The sequence below is a fragment of the Falco punctatus genome (genome assembly GCF_963210335.1).
Source record: "Falco punctatus genome assembly, chromosome: 13".
In the NCBI taxonomy this organism is placed as follows: Eukaryota; Metazoa; Chordata; class Aves; order Falconiformes; family Falconidae; genus Falco; species Falco punctatus.
The window spans coordinates 8,783,161-8,806,234 of record NC_137593.1 but is presented as its reverse complement, the minus strand read 5'-3'; the positions used below and the strand labels follow the sequence as shown (position 1 = coordinate 8,806,234).

The 23,074-nt window shown below is 45.1% G+C and overlaps 1 protein-coding gene across 8 annotated transcripts; it reads left to right on the top strand.

Moving 5' to 3' along the window:
- Nucleotides 1-892: 892 nt before the first annotated feature.
- ZMAT3 (zinc finger matrin-type 3) lies at nt 893-21,919 on the top strand. 8 transcript variants are annotated; one of them, XR_013931774.1, is made up of 8 exons: nt 897-1,026; nt 5,024-5,349; nt 6,899-7,018; nt 8,800-8,966; nt 9,078-9,178; nt 10,190-15,554; nt 16,668-16,736; nt 17,451-21,919. XR_013931774.1 is itself a non-coding variant. In XM_080410049.1 (7 exons), the coding sequence occupies exons 3-7, from the start codon at nt 5,080-5,082 to the stop codon at nt 10,399-10,401; spliced, it is 870 nt and encodes a 289-aa protein (XP_080266175.1). In that variant the 5' UTR covers nt 893-1,026; nt 4,242-4,363; nt 5,024-5,079; the 3' UTR covers nt 10,402-15,676. The 8 variants fall into 8 exon arrangements, 6 of the variants coding, with proteins under 6 accessions (XP_080266175.1, XP_080266176.1, XP_080266172.1 ...); XM_080410049.1 differs by lacking the exons at nt 16,668-16,736; nt 17,451-21,919 and adding an exon at nt 4,242-4,363 and having other exon boundaries at nt 893-1,026; nt 10,190-15,676; XM_080410050.1 differs by lacking the exons at nt 16,668-16,736; nt 17,451-21,919 and adding an exon at nt 4,278-4,363 and having other exon boundaries at nt 895-1,026; nt 10,190-15,676.
- The last annotated feature ends 1,155 nt before the right edge of the window (nt 21,920-23,074 follow it).

Sequence of the window (23,074 nt, the reverse complement as noted above, 5' to 3'; positions counted from 1 at the left end):
GCACAAGCGGTGGCACCAGGTGTGAACGTGGCGAGGGCAGCGGTCAGTTCTCTCCCTGGGAATGCCCCAGGGCTTGGTGCAGGACCCCATTGCGAAAAAGTCAGGATTTTTTAATAAGGTCTCACAAAAACATGTAACGGTGAGCGGGGCTAACTGATGGATTCCTAGGCAGGCTGGCTGACTGCTACTGTAAAGCCTTGGGGCTGGGGTCAGCTTCCAGTGACTCGTCAGCACCTCCCCGTTCCAATACAACGGGAAGAAACAGGCACTTGGTGGCTTTGGGACCAGGCGGCCCAGCCGCCATGGCGAGGCCTGCACTGCCTCCACGGCGAGGCCCGCGCTGCCATAACGGTGAGGCCTGTGCTTCCCTAACGCTGAGGCCCGCGCTGCTGTCCTTGGTGACTCAAGGAGAATTAACTTGCTTCGGTTACAAACACCATGAGCAAAATGAAGATGTTTCCATATGCAAACCCAGGTCAATTGCTGTTTCTGCTGTCGAAAACTGGTAGCACCAGAAAAAAAAAAAATAAATGACTCTGCACAAAAGTACAACTCAGGGACCAGCCGAGCAGTTCGGTATGTGCAGCGAGCGTTCAACGCCACTGCAGCCCGCGATGCCGAACAGGCCGCCCCAGCGACGGCTTGAGAAGCAGCCGGGCGGACGGGCAGCGCCAGCTCGCCGGCACCAGAGGGGGAAATGATGCCGGGCAACAGCGCGGCAGGGTCACCCGCGGCGGGGCCGGCGCTGCCTCCGGGCCAGCCCCGCCAGGCGGGCAGCGCTCCCCGCCCCGGCCCCGCCGCGCACGGAGGCAGGACCCGCCGCGCTCCCCGCCCCGCCCGCCCCTGCGCTCCGCCGGCCCCGCCCCGCCGCGCTGCGGTCACTTCCTGCAGCTGGTCCCGGTGGCGGCCGCGTCGCCGGCCCCGGCCCTCCTGCCGTCTCGGGCACCGGCTGCGGCCCTGCGGGGGCAAGGTGGCCACGGGCGCCGCGGAGGGCCGGGGCCGCCGCTCGCAGCCCCCGCCGGCGCGGTAGGTGCGGCGGGGGGCGCTGGCGGGAGGTCGGGGCCCGGGCCGCGGGGCGGGGGCCACAGGGGCTGTAGTGGGGCTGGGGGCCGGCTCTGGCGGCTGCGGCGAGGAAGGGGGGTCGCCGTGTTCCTGCCGTTTTTCGGGGGCGCTGAGGCTACTCCGGCGATGCGGTGGTCTGCCTCTGCCTCGCCTTCCTGCCCGCTGTGTTTCTGCGTTGGCCAAAATTGTGTGTTGGTGCCTTAAGTCTTGCTCAGTTGCAGTTATTCCAATGCGGTAGATACCAGGGCTTTTGCGGTTTGGGTTTGTATTGTGGTGTTTTTTTTTCTCTTAGATTCCATCAGCAAGACTGCAAGGCATGCAACTTTGCCAGAATGCCTGCTAGGATGCCAGGGTTTGCACCGTGGTTTCTGATACCCCGCTGATGTAAGGGATGATAAATGTTCTCTGTGTCCGGGTCCCTACATAAGTGCCCTCCCCAGCAGAGGGTTGGGGGCCCCTGCACCCTCAGGTGGAATTGCAGGCGATGTGTGTTTGTTTTGGCCTGCTGGCTTTGCTCCCTGCAGCGTTATAAAACGACCCTGCCTTTCAGGGTGAAGCTCTGTAGGCCTAGCCTATGGCTGAAGGTAAACCTTCCTGCAAAGTTAGGTTACGTGGTGTCAGTGTTTCAAGATACAAGTAGATTTGAGAAGAAATTATTCCTGTCTTGAAAATAAACCCAACCACAAAACCCACAGCTTGTTCATCATTTGTGTAGATTTCTATCACTGTTATTAGTTGCCTCAACCACATGTAAAACTACCTCTGGCAGGAGCACGTGGCACAGAGATTTCTCACTTACAGCCCAGGAGGCTCACGTTGTGTACGTGCCCGCTCCATCAAGCGGTGCCAGTTTCCTTTCCCAGAACCATGCTTCTGGCAGCTGGCAGGTTGCTCCCTGGTATCTGTGCCACCGGCAGTGCCTCACTACTACTGGGGCTGTGGTACTGTGGGTGTGAAGGCTGGGTCTTCTCCTTCAGTGCTGCTCTTGGGATGCTCCAACCTGGAAGTAGTGAGGAGGGCTGCATGCCTGGCACTGTGCATCCACCTGAAGACAGCTGACACGGAGGAAAGTATGTCCTAGCCCACGCAGCATGTAGGAGGAGGCACAGCTGACATCTGAGATGATGTCTTGAGGCAGAATGTCTCCTCAGCTCACCCTGGCCAGCTGCGGGCCCTTACCCTGCCTCGGGCTGTACTGTTATGAGTCTTTAGTGGTGGAGGTTCCTCATTCTGTTGCTGTTTTGTGCAGTAAGGATTTTACAGCTTCTCGTGTGAAGGGAAAGGAGGCGTTGGAGATGTCCTGTTACCTTTATTCTGGACAGGGTATCTCTAACGACCAGCAGTGGAGGGTTAAAGGGACATGTAAATGAGCTGAATTTGAGTGATTTTTTTTTTCTTTTGAATGATGTCTGCAAGAAAGAAATCAACAGAATTTGAGCAATTTTCAGGGATGAAGGATCACTGTTAAAAGAAAATCGTAGTTGCATACGCCAAGTCAAGAAGTTCTAGTTTTAAAATTGCCCATGCAGCCTTAATTTTATCTTCAGACTACTACTTACTTTGAGAAACAGTAGATGACCTTACAATTAAAGATTTTCAAAGAATATTACATTATACCTTTTCCCCTGTGGATGCAGTACTGTAAGCACTGTGCCCTGTCTTGTACATGACAAATCCCATTCGTGACAGTTGCGTATGGAAGACTCAGTGCAACAAACGCTCATGAAAAATTAAGCAGATGGATCCTGATTGCCGTTTACTGTGGATCTCTTTATATTGCTCTGTGAAGTATTTAGCTATAATTTACTCCCATGTTAAGGTAAGAAGCCCATTATGGTAGTGCATTAAAACTTGGAAATTGGATGGCACACTTACCTGCATGCATAGTTGCTCTAAACTGCTCTGATAGGCCTGTGTTATGATGTATTTAACCATCATGAATACGAACGTGTTCCATCTGTAGCCCCACAGAAATTAGACTGTCTACAGCGTACTAGTTGAGAAACTAAAGGTAGTAAAATCTATGGTAGTTCTGTTTAACCAGGAACACGTATGCTGAAAGTTGGAGAGAAGTTAGGTAACACTGCAGAATTTACGCTGCTGATGGGTGATTTGCACCGTGCCATTCCTGTGTGTCCTCTTCCTTCTTCGTTGTTTCTTGTTTATCTTGTTTCAGTTAGTTTTCATGATACCAGTTTTGATTTTGGTTTTATGGTGATACCATGTTATGTATAGTTCTCATGGAATTTCACGGAGCCTTGGTGGTGAAGGGATATTGAAAAACATGAAAACTCCTGGTGGCTCTATAATAGCCTTAAAAGCTTGTCCCCGAGGCAATGTATGCTGCTCTTTTTTTTTTTTTTTTTTTTTTCCTTACCCTCAGTTACTAGTAATATCTGAGCCACCTCCAACCTTGTATTATTCAGAAGTCTGTTTTTAGAGGCAAACATTTCAGAAATGCTTTTGTCACTTGAGCACTTTAGTCCCACAGACTTTCTTTCTTTTTCCTCATTTTTTTTAAATTATTTTTTATTTTTCCTAATTGAATGTAGACCTCTGGGGCCAGACTTTCAGAGGTAATGCAGTACCTAAAAATGCAGGCATCAACTGGGATTTTCCATAGCTTGAGTGTGGCAAGGTATTTATCTCCTGCTAATTTTAGCTGATTGAAAATCCCGGAAGTTCTCCCAGGTAAATGCTGTCTGCTTCTCCAGGTTCTTAAATGACTGTGAAGTTAAACTGTTTTCAAAAGCAACTACAGAGCAAAGTTCCTGGGTGGTATTTTGTTTACCTTTCCCTAATTTTCCCAAAGTGTTGTTTTAAACAAATGAACAAAGCCCATAGTGTAAACATGGTTGCTACCAATGCAGCCCTAGCTGGAGGTGATCTGCAAAGGCCAAGATAATGCTTCTCTTGATCCCAGTGTAGCAGCGAGCAGGATTTGTTTTGATAAGAAGCTAATAAGACAGTAACGAAAGTAGCTGTGCCTTGATTCATAATATCGCTGCTCCGCATTATTCTAGGAATGTTCATCCAGGCTTTAGATGTGATTTATAAACTTTAATTAAATAAGCCTCTCAGAACCCCTTGTTGGAAATGTAGGGATAGTTCTAAGAACTTGAATTAACGGAGCAATAACTGAATAAAGGTTAATATGGGATAAGCTCTCCATTTTGCAGGAGAAGTTACAGCTTTAAATGTTGCATCGGTTGTAGTTACTGAAGGAAACATGAGAAATAGCTCAAGGTCATTCAACAAGACCATGGAAGAGAGCCCTTGGGAGCTGACTGCGTACAACAAGGTGTGCTCAAGTTGATTCCCACTCTTCTATTTTTACGTGGGAAAAGTTAACTGTAGAGTGTCTTTCCTCAGGAAAGTCTTCATGAGTTTTTGAGGGATGTGTGGGCCTATTTTATACCTACCTATATAAAATAAATCTGCTTCAAAATATTTAGGTTCTTTTTAAGTCATCAGTGGCTGTAATACATTGTACTATTTGTTTAGGTCTTGGAGCGTGAGGTCTTGAAGTGTGAGCTTGTCCTTAGGCTGCTAAGAGAGGACGTGGCTAACAGTTGTATTCTTCCCATTCCCATTAACACAGCTTTATGTGCTGTGTCTGTTTTAGGTCACATCTTCTCATGGTCATGGAGCAGGGGGGCGGGCGTGCTTTCAGTCAGGTACTGTGGGTGGTTAGGAATCGTCACCCATCCAGGGTACTGCCATGGGGTGCTAACAACTACATTTCAGACTTCCATTCACTTCTTATACATGTGTCTTGTTAATCTGGCCCTGGTTGTCTGGGATGCTGCCGTTCCTGTGGGGTAAAGTGTTATAAACAGACTTTATCCTGCTTGGCATTGTGAAAAGGCATAGAGCCTAGGAATTTACAAAAGTTGTCTTCTGGATTGTTGATATTTCTGTTAGCACTGCTTATTTCAGCACTTGTGTCTCTCTGGTCTAGATCTGAAGAAGATTCCTCATCCTTCAGAAGTAGCATGCCCACAGTCTTCCTGGCCAATGATTCTTCTACAGCAAGCAGGACTTCTTCCTTATCCTGAGAAGCCTTCATCTCTTCCTATGTCAGTGGCTACAAGGCCAAGAGCCAGCTCACCACTGTCCCCACCAAAATCTCTTGGACTGGGGCCCTCCTTTCATCACACGCAAGAAGAAGAGCTTGCAAAAGTGGTGGAGCAGGACCCTATGCTGGAGGAACTATGTAAGCCTCTGTGCTGTAAGCTTTGCAATGTCACTCTGAATTCAGCACAACAAGCCCAGGCTCACTACCAGGTAAGAAGAGCAGCAGGAGGCACAGCTTTCAGGGCTGCTGCATCTGCAGCCTGCGTAGACACACCTGTGCCAGCACCTGCACTGCCAGCAGCGTTGCCGTGGTGGGACAGAACCAAGTGTAGGCTAACACGTGAGGACTAGCTTAGCTTCTCAAGGGGGGTTTGAGTGCTGTGTTGAGGTGGCTGCGCACCAGCAACAGTGTTTGAGTTAGCTCATCTAGAGCTACCTCTGCACCGTGTAATGGACTGAAACTGCTCTGTAGACATATCTTCACCTTACCTGATTTTGCTGGCCATCCAGACATGCTGCAGTGCTTAAATTTAAGGTGTCATCACTGGAGCGTTTTGCAAAAACATTGTTCACAGGAGCAGAGTAGTACCAAGATGGCTTGGGTGAAAAAGCAACACTTGTGATTTTTTTTTCCTTTGTTTTATGCAATTTGTTTTTCACCTCTACACTCTTCCAATAAAATTGAACTTCTCATTCCACAGACATGATTTGGTAAGGCCTGGACGGATGTTTTCTGCTGGATCCAGCTGTGCCATTTGGAAAGGGGACTGCTGCAATGTGCTTATCGCAGTCTCTTTTCTGAGGTTATGCACACCACTGATCTGGTGGGGGCATTTATACAAATGCTTTCATCAGCTCAGACCAAATTAATTTTGTTCAAGTTGATCTGGTTGACCTGTCTGAAATAGGTTAGGGACTATTTGCATATGCTTCTCTGCTGAGAGATCAAATGTGTCAGTCTTGCATTACCCCATTTTACTAGCACCCTCTCTGCCTAGTGCTGTATTTGTGTGAAATGTGGAGATAGTGACTTTCTCCACCAGTGAACCCAAAGGCGTGGTTGTCTGTATCCTTAGGACACAAGACTCAGATCTCAGATTTGCTGTTGGCCCTGAAAAAGTGGTATCCTGCCAGTGAAGGGGTAGGTTGAATTAGTGTTACACTTTAATGTCTGATTACTGCAGTATTTCTGCCATGAGGGGACAGAAGTTTATAGTACAGAACTTGCATGTATGCCTTACTATGTATCCACAATGCATATACATGCTGTCATGTAGCTCTGTTGGGTTTTCAGAATACACAAAAAAGAACTATAGTATAAGTTTTCCAAGAGAAAATAAAATATGAAGCAAGGCTTTTTACTTTCAGTCTCGTGTTTTTAGCTCATGCTTGCAATCTCATGAAGAAGTAAGTGTGTGTGTGTTCAGGCTTATCAAAAACATATAGAAAGCACTTAATCTTTCATGTTTAAAATACAAAATACTGTCTTCAAGCAAAACGGAAATAGATTGTGGAACTAACTGTAATCTTACTGATTTGAGAAAATCAGTTGAAAGTGAGGCCCAGTCACGCTAGGTGAGGAGCATTTTGGAGGGGGATGCCAGCATCTCTCAAGTTCAGAGCTGTTATTTTCTGAGTCACAGCTCCTTACCTGAGGTGCTGTCTTCATATCCATTTCTCATTTTGGTGTCTGGATACTTTTTCTTTCAGTGTAAGATACTGTTATTAGGGCAGTGATTAATCTCTGTTCTCTTTCCAGGGTAAAAACCACAGTAAGAAACTCCGAAATTACTATGCTGCCAATAGCTGTCCAGCACCTGCCAGGATGAGCAATTCAGTTGAGCCTGCCCCAGCTCAGGTTGTCTCCCTTCCAACTCAGGTAAGGCATGGGAAGATGACTGAGATCATGCTGCTTGCTTGTCACCTAACCCCCAACAAGGATAACTAGATCTCATGCTTTGAGGATAATCACAAGTGTTGGGAAAGAATTTTCCTTGTGGTGGCACAGGATGGTGGAAATGGCTTGTTGTGAGCTGTTTGCTTTCCTTTGAAGATGCAGATATTGATCTGCCCTTGCAGCAGAATATTAGACTTGAAATGTTCTATTTCTGCATGGCAAATACTTTGATTCCTAGGTAAGTCTGATGTGCTGCTGATTGTGGTTGTTTAAGGGCAGGTATAAAATAGCATTGTTGGAGCTGGGTTTGGACATGAGGGTGTGGCATTCACTCTGCACAGTCATCCCTCCGGTGTGTGAGGGAAGCCTACCTGGAAAAAGTGCTTAGGTGCTCCTACAGCCATTGCCCCGGGCTGTTAGCTAACTCTCTTGTCTCTTGTTTTCCCTTTTGAAGTGCTCCTTCCTGTGTGTAGGGTGAAGGGATTGTTCCCTCAGTGATCCAGATTAACTGTCTTGGGCACATTGGAGGCAAAAGAAGTGATTTTTGCTTTCTTTTCTAGAATTCATCACTTCTCATTGTCATGGGACTTAACAGCTAACCTGGCTTTTGCAAGTGACTGTGCAGGGAACCACAGCTGAGCTGCAGGGATTGAAGCTGTGCCTGTTGTTTCCCAAAGCATCAGCCTGTGTTGTCTGTAGAAAAGCAAAGAGCGTTTGCCTTAAGTGGCAGATAGTTATACACGCTGTCGGAGCCACCAGTGGGAGACTCAGTTCCATGTAAAATGCCTTTGCAGCTCACAGAACTGAATCGAGATGGTGTGGGGTCCAGTCCTAAGTAGTGGGATGCGAGTCCTATACCTGCTGGGGTATCTGATGTGGTTTTTAATGGAGAAAATGGTCCGTGGCAATAAAAAGACCGCTCTGGGGCTGTGCGAGGATTCATGTAATGTAGAAGTCAGAACTGTGGGTGTGTCTGTGTCTATAAGCTTGAACAGTGACAAAGGAGACATGAAAGAAACTCGACTTGGCAAGTGCCACAGTGACACGGCTGTATGATTCACTGCTGCCGCACTGTTTACAGAGCACTTTTCTCTGGATGATACACACTGAGGAGACACGGTTGCTGCTCTGATCGGTCTGTGGTCTGCCTAGACAGTCAAGGTATCCTTCATATGGCAGGAGCTACTCTTGTGAGGCTGGGTCCTTCCTTTGAAGTCTTGATCCAGGTGTCCTCCTACCTGAAGGGTACGGGTCAGAGGTTTGGCAGCTCAGCTATTGTTTTTTTTTATCTCTTAGTGTGGTCAGGGTGCTGTGTGCGGACAGGGTGCTGTGGAGAGGTTAGGTACATTGTAAATAGGAGAGAGGAGCACTTTTACCTTTCGGTGGATCTTCCTCAGTGTGAAAGTCATTGCTCATCAGTTCCCAGCAGTCAGGGGCAGAGGAGTTAGAGCTGTGAAGTAAACAAGCCTCTGTAGCTATTGCAGAGGTACAAGGTGTGTGTTCAAATTGCTTTCTTCTCCGTCTGAGGCCAGGGCTTTGCCTAGGTCTCAAGGAATTTGCAGGTTCTCCTGGAGGCTGAGGCAGGGATAATGAAGTTCTGGTAAGAATGCTTTGAGAAGAACTTGAGAGTGTCCTAATTCATATGTTCTAATTCCGGCTGGCTTGCTGCCTGATGAAGATACTGGTCTCACTCCCTGTGATTCAAATATTTCAATGATTTAACCTTCTTGTGTTTCACATGCTGTCTCTCCCTTTGTTGCTAGATGGGATCAAGTAAACCAGGTGGCAGAGTGATCTTGGCCACAGAGAATGATTACTGCAAGCTTTGTGATGCCTCATTTAGTTCTCCGGCTGTGGCACAGGCTCACTACCAAGGGAAAAATCACGCCAAACGGCTGCGTCTTGCAGAAGCACAGAATAACTCATTCTCGTAGGTATTGTTCAACTTCACGCTCAGGCTGAAAGCGTGTGGCAGTGTCTCTGGCAGTCTTTTTCTCAGAAAACTCTGAATTGCAACTGTTCATATTTGTTTAATCTTCAGGGATGCATCAGAACTAGGCAAACGAAGGGCAAGGAAAGAAGGGAATGAATATAAGATGATGCAGAGCAGAAGAAATATGTATACAGTTCAGAACAACACAGGTAACTGCAAGCTTGCATCTGTTCTATAGTTGGAATAGTAATAACAAACAGTCTTGTTTTTCTTTTGTTTCTGAGGTCTGTTTTAGCAGAAACAGGTTGTGAAAGGAGCTGGTCCTAGCTCTGCTGATGCTTCTTCATGTCTGCATGTTTTTTCCCAGCTGCTAAAGTTGCTTTGTTTTGTCAGCCTGCTTGTTAGTTTGGTTTCTCAGTTTGTAACTTAATTTACCATCTGCCTGTCTCTAAGGTCGCTCTAAGTGGTGACAATTTTCCTGTTTTATTTTCTTGGCAAGTGGCCAGGTGCTTTGACTCCTACTGTAGCACATCAACCTGTACTTGCACTTTCATGACCAGAATGAGACAGCATGTTAGCCTCCCTCTAAGACCATCTGTTCCTAGAGTGTAGTCCTTCCTCAGGTGTTAGATACCAGCTTTGCCTCTACTATGATTTAAAGTGTGTTTATATATGTGTCCAGCCCAGTATCTGTTTCTCTTCTTCATTTTAAGTTGTGTTATGAGCACGTTAGCTGAAAACCTGGTTCCTGGTGAAGCTTGGTTTAATAGTGTCATTCTAACCACTGCCGTGTGGAAAAGATAAATCCTTTAAAGTTGTATTAAATATTGTTTTGTGATATTTTACATGGAGGCAGGTTATTGTATTCAAAAGACTGTTCTAATTCTGGCATTGGAAGATTAAGAAAAAAAATGAATTAGGACTTAAATGATTAGACTCCTAATTTTCAGAGCCCTATTGGTTCTTAATAAGACTGGGGCATTAAGCCCACTCTACTGCTCTGGAAAATACCAGCAAGTTTTGCTCCCCTCTGTGCTACACCCTCGCAAATCTGGATGTCAGCAGGGAAGTTGCGTGGGAAAATAAGATTCAGACTAACCAGTTAAAGAAGCTAATCTTTGGCTGCTTTTTAATCATTAGTTGGACTTGGAAGTTGTCACTGAGCTGCCTCAAGCTTTTCTTTCTTATAGATAAAACAGGCTTTTCTGTTGACTCCTCAGGTCCCTACTTCAATCCCCGCTCACGCCAGAGGATTCCTCGGGATCTGGCCATGTGTGTCACCCCCAGCGGCCAGTTCTACTGCTCCATGTGCAACGCCGGGGCCAGCGAGGAGATGGAGTTCAGGCAACACTTAGAAAGCAAACAGCATAAAAGCAAGGTGTCCGAACAGCGGTATAGGAATGAGATGGAGAACCTAGGCTACGTACAATGACGCGCCACCCGTGGCAGTAGTTTGCAAATAGAGCAGCTTGTCTCTCGCCTGCTGTTTGCCACATGCCCTGCTTTGTGCTCCATTTGGTAGGAGTATGCTCTCGAGCTATACATGTAACACCTGCAAACTTTATGGTATGGTTAGATTTTCTTTCTATCATAGTTGGCAGGATGACGCTGTGCAGGACATGAAGTGTTTTTGATGTTTGTTTGCTAATTTTCTAAGGCTCTTCATTGCATTGAGTGCCGGGGAGGACTTTGTCTTCTCCCCAGCCTTCTGCATGAATATGCAAAGCCCAAGAAGTGCTGGGAACTTCTGTGGTTCTACCACACAGGTGGACCATGTGCAAAGCCCACTCCCCTTTTTGCACACCACAGAGCAGTGCTCCAGAATGCCTCCCTACAGCACACTGAATCTCTGTGCAGCTTGTAAAAGAGGAGCAGGAATGGGGCCTGTGAAGGTGTGAAGTAGGTGGTGCACTTGTCCACAAATTGCTGCCTGTGGCCCCCATTACAGCCCAGAGTAGGTTCTTTCCAATCTTTGTAGAAAGGCTGTGCTACCTCTCCTCCTTGGAGGGTCTTGCCTCTTACCGCTTCCTCTGCAATGCAGATTTCATTCTGAACATCTGACATTGGATATCAGCTGATTAGCCCCATTCAGAAATACTCTCTTCTACCAGTTAACAATGAAAAAAAATTCTCAGTGTTGTTGGCTGGGCACCTTAATGCACCATGGGTGTAGCTCATCTCCCTGAAGAGAGTCTGTGGGGATCTCAGTGGCTTAATGATGCGAGTTGGAAAGCAAACCTGGTCAGATGAGACGTGTTCTGCCTTAGACCGAGTAGGGTTAAGAATAGGTTGGAAGGAGCTGTCAGCTGTAATTTCTTTGCATACTGGTGTAGAAGAGAGCAAGTGTTGAGTCTCTGGCCTGAAGCTTTATTGCTCTGGGAGAGCAGGGCTGCTCGGACCTTGGGGAGCAGATGTCGGTATGTCCCACTTCCATGCCTTTCCCTGGAGAAAGCCCGACGGGTGTTATAGAGGAGAGCAGAAATGCTCCTTTGGACTAGAGCTACCGATATTGAATGAATTTTTTCCCCTTTTTCTTTTCCCTTCTCAGGATGGGTTTTAATTCCATTCCTTGATGTGAACTTCACTGTTTTAGGGACCATCAGAAGTCTAAAGTTAGGTAGGAAGTGAATGTCAAGGATAACGGTTGTTTGAATAACAGCTTTTTGGCCAGACCGAAGTATTCATGAAATTTGTTAAGCAACTTTGTAAGCGTACACAAACCCAAAGTGGGGGTGTGTCTCTTGATTTTCCTTAGCAAAAGTAGAAAGGGGATAAAGAGCAGAAGTAGGGCTGACATTTATTTTTCCGCTCATTTGGGTAGATGTAAGGAGCTGTGATTGGAATCCAGTTCACAGTGTTTCTAAAACATTGGCTTCAGTGGCAAGTGCAGCATGTTTGTAAAGTCTGTTGGACCTGATTCACCACGGCGCTGCTGCAGCTGTACGCTGGTATAGCTTCTTTGACTTCAGTGGCAGGTGCAGAGAGGGGATAAAGGAAGCATCATGGCTTGTCTGTCACTCCTCTCTAGGCAGTACGTTGAACGAGGTGCAGCTCCTTTGGTTTCGGTAGCATTTTACCAGGGATAAATTTTACCTAGTGCATAATGTTGAAGGTAGCTCCTCCACCTCCTTTTTTTTGCCATTCTGATCTTGCCTCTTGCATTCCAGAAGGACTTTCTGCTTGCCTTAAAAAACAAAAAAAATGAGTAAACTAACAAAAAATCCAGATAGTTTTAATTCATCTCTTTAGTCCATCTCAGAAAGGTTTGTTGCACTTGGCTGCTCCTCAGAAATAGAGTATTGTTATCTTTAGCTATCTGACCATCAGGTAGCCATGCAACCTTAACGCAGCCTTCCTAAATCTGGGCAAGGTAAGCTCTTGCACAGTAGTCAAAAATAGCCCCCTACATCATTCCATGCTGATCCTTGCCCTGCAGATACAAGGAGTGCAATGGACATCCTCTTGAATGGGATTCCCTCCCCTCCTTTGTGCAAAGTCCACTTAAATAGGGTTTGTGCGCTGGCGCACGTTAGAAGGTAGGAGGACAGGTGCCCAGGTTGCAAAGAACTAACTGAGCAGTTTTGATGGCCTGTAAGTCTGTTTCTTCTGTGCTTTCGTGCCCCTGGCTCACCCTCTGTGTAGCCTTGAAGAACATTCCCCTTGCAAAAATCTGTTGTCAGCCTTTTCCCTTCATCTTTTGCAGTCAAAGAAGGGCTCTGGTTTTCTCTTTGTGTTCTGTCTTTTGTTTTGCTAGCCTGACACCACTGTGTAGGGACAGAGGGGGTTGGATGAGCCTTACCACAGTGTGCTTCGCTGGAGTGATCCCTACATTATGGTTAGACATTCCTCTTGCTGTAAATGAAAGCATGGCATTTCTCATAGGCTGCAATTAGTAGCAGAAAACCACCACTTTGTGACAGATGAGCTGGAGGAGCTGTAGGTACTGGTGTTGTCTAGCTTATTGCTAGGGCCAAGAAGGCATTTTTGCTTGCTTTCATGTGTCCCCACAATGAACTGTTCGCTACTTTGCTTTGGTTGTTGCATCTGCTCCCAGCCCAGCAATCTGCTCCTCATTTGGCATTTCCAGTGACTGCCAAAGGTGTCAAAACACAGTTTGCTCCATGTGGTGTTCCCTCCTGGTGACAGCTGGTACAAGGCGCCACAGCACACCAGTGTGCTGGTGTGTTTGGGGCGGTGTGAGAGGGAGGTGCAGGGAGCTGTTCCTGCAGGCTCCTCTCCGCGCGGGGCTGAGTTCCGTTTTGAGGAATGGCTTGAGTCTGCCCTGAACAGGGAGGCCTGTATCTGCTTTGTTTCATTCAAGGGAGCACAACAAGTGAATGTTGTCACCCTGAGAATTTCAAAGCGGTGGGTTATACAGCAGGTACAAAGCAGGCAGTGGAACTGAAGCAACAAGAGGAGGACAGGTTTCCTACATGGGAGGGAAGATATTTCTTGCTGGGAGAAGCAGCTGAGACTCACTTTGTCCCAGTGCTCTGTTGCGGCCGTTCCCTACAAGTGATCAAAACCTTCCTCTCCCTCTTCAGCATTGCTAAACAGTTTGTGATCTTCCTGCTCTGCCTCTAGCATAGAAGATTGTTGACTGCAAAGAGAAAACACCACACCTCACACGAATATCATTAGGGTTCAGGAGGATCCAAACTCATACTTGCCAGCATGAGAAACTGGGTGGATCCTGATTTTATTTTTTTTCGTGAAAGCTGTTCTCCAAATCAGTGTTCAAAACACGTATTGAAAACGCATCCTGGCCAAACCCTATTTGATGTAGATGGGCTGGAGAGAATACTGTACAGCTGTAGTACCATTTTCCAGGCCCAATAAGTCTTTTTCTTATGTTAAACAAAGTACCAAACCCAAGAAACAGGACTTCTGTGAAGCTGTCTCATTGGCCAGTAGGTTAATGACCTTTGCTGCTAGAAACAAAACATAAATCAATGTGTTCATATTTATTTTACTATGCTGACCACTAATTGATTTGTTAATATTTAAGGCATTATTCTGTAGGTTGTTTTTGTTTAAGTGGAAAATTCTACATCGCACTTTGCTTTTGGATCAGAACAGGTATTTATTATATTTGTGAAAATGTTTTCCCTCCCACATATGTATTATTTTCTTTCCCTGGATAAAAAAAAAAAAAACAAACAAACCCAAACCAAAATCCAAACAACAAAACCCACCCCAAAACCAACGAAATCCCCAAATCCAACCGATGGATCATCTTTGCATTTTTTTCATGCCCAACCAAATAGGTATTTCCTTGCAACTCACTCTTAAATGTTGATTTCTAAATTATTATTTTTTCCCTTGCAATGGTTCCTTTGGTAATTTGGGGTGATATTTTTAAACACACATAAAGTTCATACTACATTTAAGCATTTCTTTTATGACAAGGAAGTAAACTGTGGAATCCATGTATTTGTGAGGAGTATGAAAGTGATACTATTTTGTTTGTGTTAAGCATTAGCTGTTATTTTGCATTCTGCACTAATGACTAAATGTGTTATAATCTTGCCTAACATTGGTCTATTTTTGACTTTTTGCTTTCTTCATGTACATCAAAAGGAACCCTGAAAACTTCTGTGGAGTTGCTTAGGATGGTCATCAGTGTAACAAAATGCAGATTATTTTTTTTTCTGTAAAGCTTCTTGTCTTTTTTCCTTTTCTAGATGCCCATTATAGGGCATTAGAAGGGAAGGCTATTTCCATAAGCATGGATTCATATTTTAGCTTACTAATGCATGACGTCCTTTTGCTACTTTACTTAAGTAATACTCTCACCGTAACTAATGGGAATCTTGCCCAAGTCAGGACTAAATGAAACACCCTAGCTAAATATATTATGTTGGCTAGGGCCAGGCAAGGTACATTGCTGAGATTTGTCTCCGACTCCTATGTTTGGGTTGCAACACTCTTAAGGTTTTGCTTTTTGAGGAATGTGTATCTGGTTCTGCAAGGATTTGGTCTTGTTCAAGCTAGAATAGTTTGAAGTACATTGACTTTAGCTGAGTAGGAGCAAGCCTTGAAACCCTTCAGGAATTTCATACTGCTGATGTTTTCTCATGTATGTGGTTTTTGTTCTGTGTTTTTTCTTAAATTTTGCAACCTTATATACAAGGATGCTCTGAATGAGATGGACATCTGTTGCTGATTATGGAAAAACAAATGCCATAGTTGCCAAAGGATTAACAGAAAATGGAGACGTATGGACATTTGAAGTTTAGTTTCTTTGAAGTTAGCGGCTAAGCTCCTGTTGTTTTGAGCTGGGCTGGCTTCATTGCCCTCTGCATAAAGTTGGAAGCGAAAATAAAATCCACTTTGAAATAAATGTGGTCAAACAGTAGTTCTGGGAATCTCTCCTTTAAAGAATGTATCACAACTAAAACTGTATCTTTTTTTCCTGAAGTATCTGCAGGTAAAGGCAGGACTGTGGATTTTTAAAAATCAAATCAGTTTTTCAGTCTGTGTTTTACAGGGGAAAAATTATTTGATTTAATTTCCTTCTGCATCTGTCCAGCAATATCATTTGCAAGTGCTTTGAATGTGTTTCATCTGGAGCTTTCTTGTCAGGTTGGTTTTGTATATTTATCCTTATTTTCTTTATATTGTACTGACCCTCATGGGGGAATACTTGATGAAAATGATTTTTTTTTTTCTTCTTCTTCAGTATATAATAAATCATCTTGCTCTTATCACAGCCTTAGTCTTTGGTATTGCTACTGCTTGTGATATGGCTGGACTGTGCATGACTGAATTGATTTTAGCCTAGCATTGAGTGTAACTACATGAATAGTATGTTTTAATACTGATAAAAAGAGTATAGTTCAGTGTCGAATTTGTTGCTCTGGAGGGAGGTCAGTGTGCTTTCAACTATTAGTGAAAGCCAGCTGAGTTCTCCCTCTGAGCTGCGTTGGCTTCAGGAGGGGTTGGGAGTGCTCAGCATCTGACAGGATGGGAATCAGAAGGTACGGGAAGGGCTCTGTTTCTGGCTGTGCTTTCCCCTTACGTAGACATCACAAGCTCTGCAACAGCCCCAGGCTGAACCATGAACTGATTTTCAACTTTGGCTGTAAAAAGGTGGGGACAAGCTGAGCCTGATACTTACATTTGCACATTTTTTGCCAGCGTGCTCTTTCCTCCTTTCATTACTTGAGGGCTCCAGAGGAGCATATGCTTATGCAGCATCAATGACTTTCCAAACAGAAAGGACATTCTGAACTGGAGCCTTGAAACGGGGAAAATCTGAGGTTTGCTGGGTTCATCTCAGCAAGAGAAGGACATTGCCCTTCCTTGGTGCTGCAGCCACACTGTTAGGGCAGTGAGCTGTTGGCCTCAAGGGCAGGATCCTGGTGGCACACTTGAGGCATTCCGCGTGCGGGGTGGCTGCCGAGGCACAGCTCTGAGTGTATAAGCAACTGTGAACAGGGATGTGTCCCTGCACTCCCCTGTCTTCCATTCTTAAGGGCACTGGACCATTACAGAAAATGGTGAACCATGGTGAAATTACCCCGATTTACCATTTTGTTGGGCTGAGAGCTGCCTTGGTGCTTAGGTGACTCCTTCCATGCTAATAATGGAATGCAGGAGGCTTTATGCCTTCTCATTTATAGAGTCATAAAAAATTGTAAGTGCAGCTTAATGTTAAAACTCACCCCACCCCTTCATTGTCTTTTGCCCATGCAGACTGTTACTTTCAGTCATCCTAGAAACCAGAGAGGAGCAAACTACAGAGCAGTGTGTCCCCCTTATCAGGTGATAAAGCAGTGCCTTTTTAACACTTACATACGGTAATTGTATTCTGTATTAATTCTGTTGCAATTTGTTACAGCCAAACCGTAGTGACACACAGAGATACCTGGGCAATCTAATTCAGTCGCAAGCATTTGTTAAATTAGGCAGCAAATCAGATAGTGCTAGATTTTCATCTATTTTTTATACTAATTGATTTGAAAACATAAATAGCCCTTCTTTTACTCCACTCACCCTGGTGTCTAAGGATCTCAGTTAGTTGTCTTGCAACATTTTACAGCTGAGGAAGTAAAGTTTGGGTAAAAATAAGTGATTTGCTCAGAAAGTCTATGGCTGAAAAGGAAAATTGAACCCAAAGCCTTTAAATAACAGGTTGCTGACCCTGCCGCATCTCCATTCAGCCCCCACTGTTCACAGGCTGATGAAAATGGCTGGATTTGAAAAACAATTTGATTAATAATTATTGGATTTTCTTTGTTTATATAACAGCTTTACAATGCATTAGGAAATGGACTTTAGCACATGGTTTAAAAATAATTAAACTTGGCAGAGCCGTCTCTCAATATTGCTTCTTCCATTAAATCTCAGTGGAGAGATGGAAAAACCAGGAGCTTTTAGAATTGTAGAAGGAGCATCTTTGCTAAGCGCAGGTTCTGGAGGCTCTTGTGTGTTCGTTTACATCTACTGCACGTAAATTCTCTTTATTCCTACTTCTAGTTCTCCTAAAGCGTTTGGATTGAATGCTCCTTGTCTGTTTTGGAATAGTGAAGAGCTGCTGTAACAGATAATACCTTGAATTCATTGGCCCCATCCTTCAGTGAGTGACACTCCTTCAACTGGCCTTATTCCACTGGGCTTGCTTCACCTCTCTACCTGCATGAAACACAAGCAGATCTATTTAAAGTCAGTGAAATTACACAGGTGTAAAGAGAGATAGAAAGGTTATTCACCGTGTATTATCTGAGACTGGAGAGTGTCTTTGGCAGGTGTTTGCTGTACATATAAAGAAGTTAAAAAAGTGTTAATCTAAGGCTTGTTTCTCGATATCAAGGTACAAAGAGGTACTGTGAATGAATGAACAAGGTGGAGGCTCATAAGAAGAAATGAACACAGTTACATGATAAATTGGACGTGCTGCATTTAGTGTGCCTGTGGAATTTTATGCAGGAATGCAGTATTTACCTGAAGAAGCCAGACTACGTACTTAACTAAATGCAATGAGACCGATAGTGTGAAAAACATTACGTGAGCCTGTGTGTTAGCCTGGGTTTTAAAAGATGAAATGTAGGTGTAAAAAATCCTGTGAAAGTCAAATGACAAAATCCCCGTGCACCAGAAGAGATGATGGTGTACAGGTTAACAGCTGATATTTTGGGAGAGTCTGTAAAGAATTCTTCAGACTTAAGGGACTTGTAAAAACAACAGCATGATGCCAAAAATCTTTGCTTGCAGCTGACTGGAGAGTTTGGGAGCTGAGATGTTCTTTGACGATGGCTTGTTTTTGCTCTGCGTGAACTTGCATAGATGAGGATTGTTTCAGCAATGAGTGGAGGCTCCTGGGTGAGGCAGGGCTGGCTGTAGTCTCGGTAGCCGTGGGGATTCATCCTTTTCCACTTGGACCTGCCATCTGTGTGTGTGCATGCACATGAAGGAGTCCCTTTATGGACTCTTCCTCCTTAGTATTATCTGCTCTTTATAAGAGATCATTTTCCAGTAGCTCCTTACTGCAGCTGCCTCTAGCACTGTCTGCAGTATCGGAGCTGCAGCAGCACGTGGGGCTTAATTAGGAAATGGCCAAACTACCAAATACACGGGAGTCTTAGACAAGCAGCTTCTCTTTGTAAAAGCTGATGAGCACCTGCTACTCGTGTAACAGTGATACTCAGAGCATATTTGGATTAGCAGGTCCCAATTCAGGTAGAGGAACAATGCAGTTCATCTCCAGGATTTGCATTTATTTATGCCAGGTGGGATTATGGGCTGCTGTATATTCTGCTGGTCTGTCTATTAGCTGGCACCAAGATACCCAGGCACGAGAGCTGGATACTTCTCATGCCTCCTCTTATGACTGGTCTCAGTGACTATGTCTTTGAGGGCCTGTTTTTGACTAGTCTGGCTTACCTTGTCACACAGTCACAGAAATGTAATTAATAGCACAGCTTTTATGATGTTTGTTTAACAACTTTGATTTAATTTTGTTTACTTGTGCGAAGCACAGGTTTTTGTTACGCAAAGCCAAAGCAGTTTCTAATGAATGTTATTGAAAAGTACAAAGAAGACTGTAAAGAAAAATGAGACAGAGGTTTCAAGGTTGCAGTGACCCCAGGCACACAAAACTGAGAACATAGAAATCGGAGGCAGCAGTGGATAGTACCCGTCTGTCTTCTGCTGATCCCATGGTCCCAAGGCACGTGCTGCATGTTCCGCTGCCGTATTTGCAATTATACTCTTGAAATAGTGTCGGATAAAATCTGAGCCGTACTGCTGACCGTTCCTATTAGCCTTCCCTTGAGGCTGGTCTACTGCAGTCCTGGACAATGGGTGGGATGCAGGCGGCCTGGGGATGGTTACACGTGGCCGAACAGCCTGCGCCTTCCCCTGCGCTCTCTGCCCGCAAAGGCAAGATGCAGCAGAGCCGGGTTAAGCCCCGATCCGTAAGGTGGGCTGTGTGGTAGCCTGATATCAGCCTAGAAGACATGACGATTGTTAAAATGTAAGATGTAGGCACATACCTGAAGCTTTGAAGGAAGCGTCAGAGGTTGCGGGTGACCAGGGTGTGAAGAGCGGCATGAGGAGTTCTGGGTGGATGTGGATGCACGCCAGCGGTGTCTGCTTTTAACGGGATTCTCGATAAGCGACAGTTACATCAGCCTGGAGTCCTTACACATGTTGCCTAGTGGCCAGTATGTGGGCCAGACTTCTGAAGACGCATTGTTCATCTAGATTAGCATTGATCTTCACAGAGCTTCTCGCAGCTGCTAAGAAATGCAAGGATGGGTCAGAGCGCAGCTATATGGATATACGTGCTGGGTATATATTAGGACATAATAAGCTTCCAAGGGAGTTCTTAATTTGGGTACAGACTATATATGCTAATTACATGGCAACGGTCTTTACAATTAGCATGCATAATTTCAACTTGCATTTCTGATTGCGGTAACAAAGCCAGTGTTGCCTTCTCCTCTCAGTAACTTCAAAGGCATTGTCTTGATTTAAGAAATGGTGTCCTAAAGCTGTCACCAGAAAGAGAAGCTGCGCTACTGTGACTGTCAGGCCACCCACTTAACCAACTGCATGGTGAATGGATGAGCAGCCAAGCTCTCTGAAACGGTTCGTGAGAGCTTTGAGGTTGCCAAATGCCAGCCAGCATTTATTGTCATTGGCATACAACATAATATTCCCACGGTGAATACAGGACTGATCTTCCAAATCAGAGCATGCTTCCCTAAAATATCAGGACCCAAAGACATACCTTGGGCCCAGATCATGGGCTGTGCTGCTTAAGAGAGAATAAATGTACGTGTCCCAGAAGGAAAAGTAGTAATTGGTGGAAGAAACGAGAGTAGAAACAGAGACAGAAAATCTGGAGTTCCCTTGGGTGATCCTGCCAGACCTTGGATGTAAGACTGGCATGGGTCGTGGGTAACATTTAAAAACATTTGGCATCTTAATGTGCTTGGGTGTTTTCATAAATCTCAGCAGACATTTTAAATTGCTGTAGCGTTTTTGTAAATCTGATTGCAAGTCGTCTTTGAAAACAAGGCTTAAAAACCCAAGTGAGTTAGTCTTTTAGAAAATTTAACTGTACAAGGAGAGTAATTAGCATGTGGCTGTGCAACTGCAGCGGGTGCAGCTGTAGCCTTTGAGCCTAGCTAGAGCTATCCAGGACAATTCCCTGCACAGAGCTGGGGTGGCCTGAACTGTCTACAGCAAAATTAAAGTCTGCAGTCCACTGTCTGTGCTAAGGGTGCAGTACCGGTTACCAGTCTCAAGCTACATGTTTTGTATAGAAACCCGTCATCTCGATGCTGCAGTGCCACATCAAATTACAAATATTTGAATGTCCTCCTGGAGGCTGGCTGAGGTCACCCTGTGCTCAGCAGGTGCTGCTGAAGATGATCTAGATTTCCTCCAGAAGAGAATGAAGCTGTGGCACATCACACAGGAGCATCACTTATGTTTGGCATTTGGGATGAAACTTAATGTTCTACAATTACAGTGTCGGATGGCTGGCAGCAATTTTACCAGACAAATACCACGTGTCTTTCCCAGAAGGATTCAATCTTTAATATTGTTTTGATGCTGGAGGCTTTTCCAATTTCTGTTTATTAGAAATGACTTATCTGTGTTGGAAGTGCTGCCTTTAACCCAGTACAGCTGGTACCACCTACAGCACTGTGGAAAAATCATGGCTGCAGCATTTTGCTTCGGTGGAGATGCTGTATGACTGAAGCAAACTGTCCCCTTGCCGAAATTAAGCTTTTGAAGGGCTAAATATGTGTTAGCTCTTCCTCTGCTTTGTGTGCTTTGAGGCTGTTTCTAAATAGTTTCACTTTTCCACCCTCAAAGCATGGAAATCTATTGTTGAGACTGCGGGGAAATGTTGAGAGTCAAGCGATATCCATGGAAAGCCCATGGAAGGGAAAGCCAAAGTGCAGCCGTGAGGTGCTAGGCTGCACCGGTCCAGAGCTGAGCTGAGGAGGGGGACACCCGCCAAGGACACCCGCCAAGCTTCACTGCTTTCTGCCTTTGTGTTATTACCTTTTTTAAACGTGAATCACCAACTGCAGTGGAGGTTCCTGTTAAGAAGTTAAACTGGTGATGAAATGTAGGTTTTTTTGGGGGGGACAGTCTTGTTCATTTGCAGCACATGTACAAAGCCAGGTGCCCTGAATCCTGGCAGGTTCTATTGTTTGGAAAAGATTTCTGCTTGAACAGCAAGAGGCCAGTTTTAATCAGCATCCTCATGCCCAGCCTTCCTTCAGAGCAGAGAATGGGGAGTGGCTGTTTGCTCTGTCTTCATGTATTCGAGCCACCGCTTTTTCTTTCATGAGACCTCGGTGGAGCCGTGATGTTTCTCTGTTTCAGGGGAATCTTGCCTGTCCCTCTGTGGAAAGAGCAAGTGTGGGGTGACTGGATTCACTGCTATTTCATAAGGATCTAAATGATATACAAGGTGTAATACATGAGTGGCAAATTTGACTGTGCTGAATGTTCATGTAAATGCAGCGATACACTTGATTCTTCTTCTAAGGGCTTTAACTGGGCAGCTCAGGCATTCTTCTATTGTATTTTATGGGGCAGAGGAGACAAGCGAGCAATCATGTGAGATCATAAGTCACCCTCCTGAAATGCTCTAACAAGTGTTTAATGTTTATTCTTCCTGGAGGGGTGACTTTAGTAACTGAAAAATCAAGAACAATACAGAAGTGAGGTCAGTTTTGGAAGAAATGGGTTGCAGTAATTCATAATTCCAAAATAACTCCTATTAGTTGATTGTCCACCTTCAAGGGCTCCGTTTTTGCCCACCCACACAGTGGTCCAGCAGCTCTGCTGTGGGCTGGGATGTGCTGCTTGGTAAGTGCCAACCAGCCTCACACCCTTTGCAGATTCAGGCCATGGTTTCCTAACTGGCTACCAAAAAAATCCAGAGTGAAATTTTCAACAATCCTGTAGCCCCTTAGAAGACTACACGTTTTCATGTGTTTATGCCTTCTGGATGAACAAGTCCCATCAGTCTTGAGCCGGGCTGAGGCTCTGGAGCGCTGGCTGCAGCCAGAGGGGTGGCTGTACCTTGCGGTGGCTCTTAGGGGTGCCTGGAGGTATCAAGATGCAGTTGTCCCTTGACAGATGTGGGGGGGGGGTGCCTGTCCCCACGTCCGTGCGCCGGTGTCGGTCGGTCCTGACGGCGGTACTGCCTAGCCGAGCAGGCTCAGCCTCAGCTCAGGCAAGCTTTCTTATGCTGTGATCGTACCTCCTGATGGCACTGCAGACATACGTTCAGAAATCTCAAACGATTCCCTCCTTAGACCTATATTTCAAGCTCTTATTTAATATTGCCCCATTTTCAGAGGTTTTAAGGAAGGCGGCAGTGCTTTATTGATATTGGTTTGTTGTTTTGAGGCAGTGGTGGTATTTTATTTTGATATCAACAGCACCACCATTAAGATTTGGAAAGGTGGTAATATCCCCTGGAAACAGAAGAGGGCAGCTGTTTTTTGAGAAATGAAGAGTGCATTGACTATTTTTGAGAATGAAATAGCAGTCACTCAGATCTAGACAGAAGGGCGCTTTTTTTTTTTTTTTTTTCCCCATGAATGAATAAAAATAGCACAGTATTC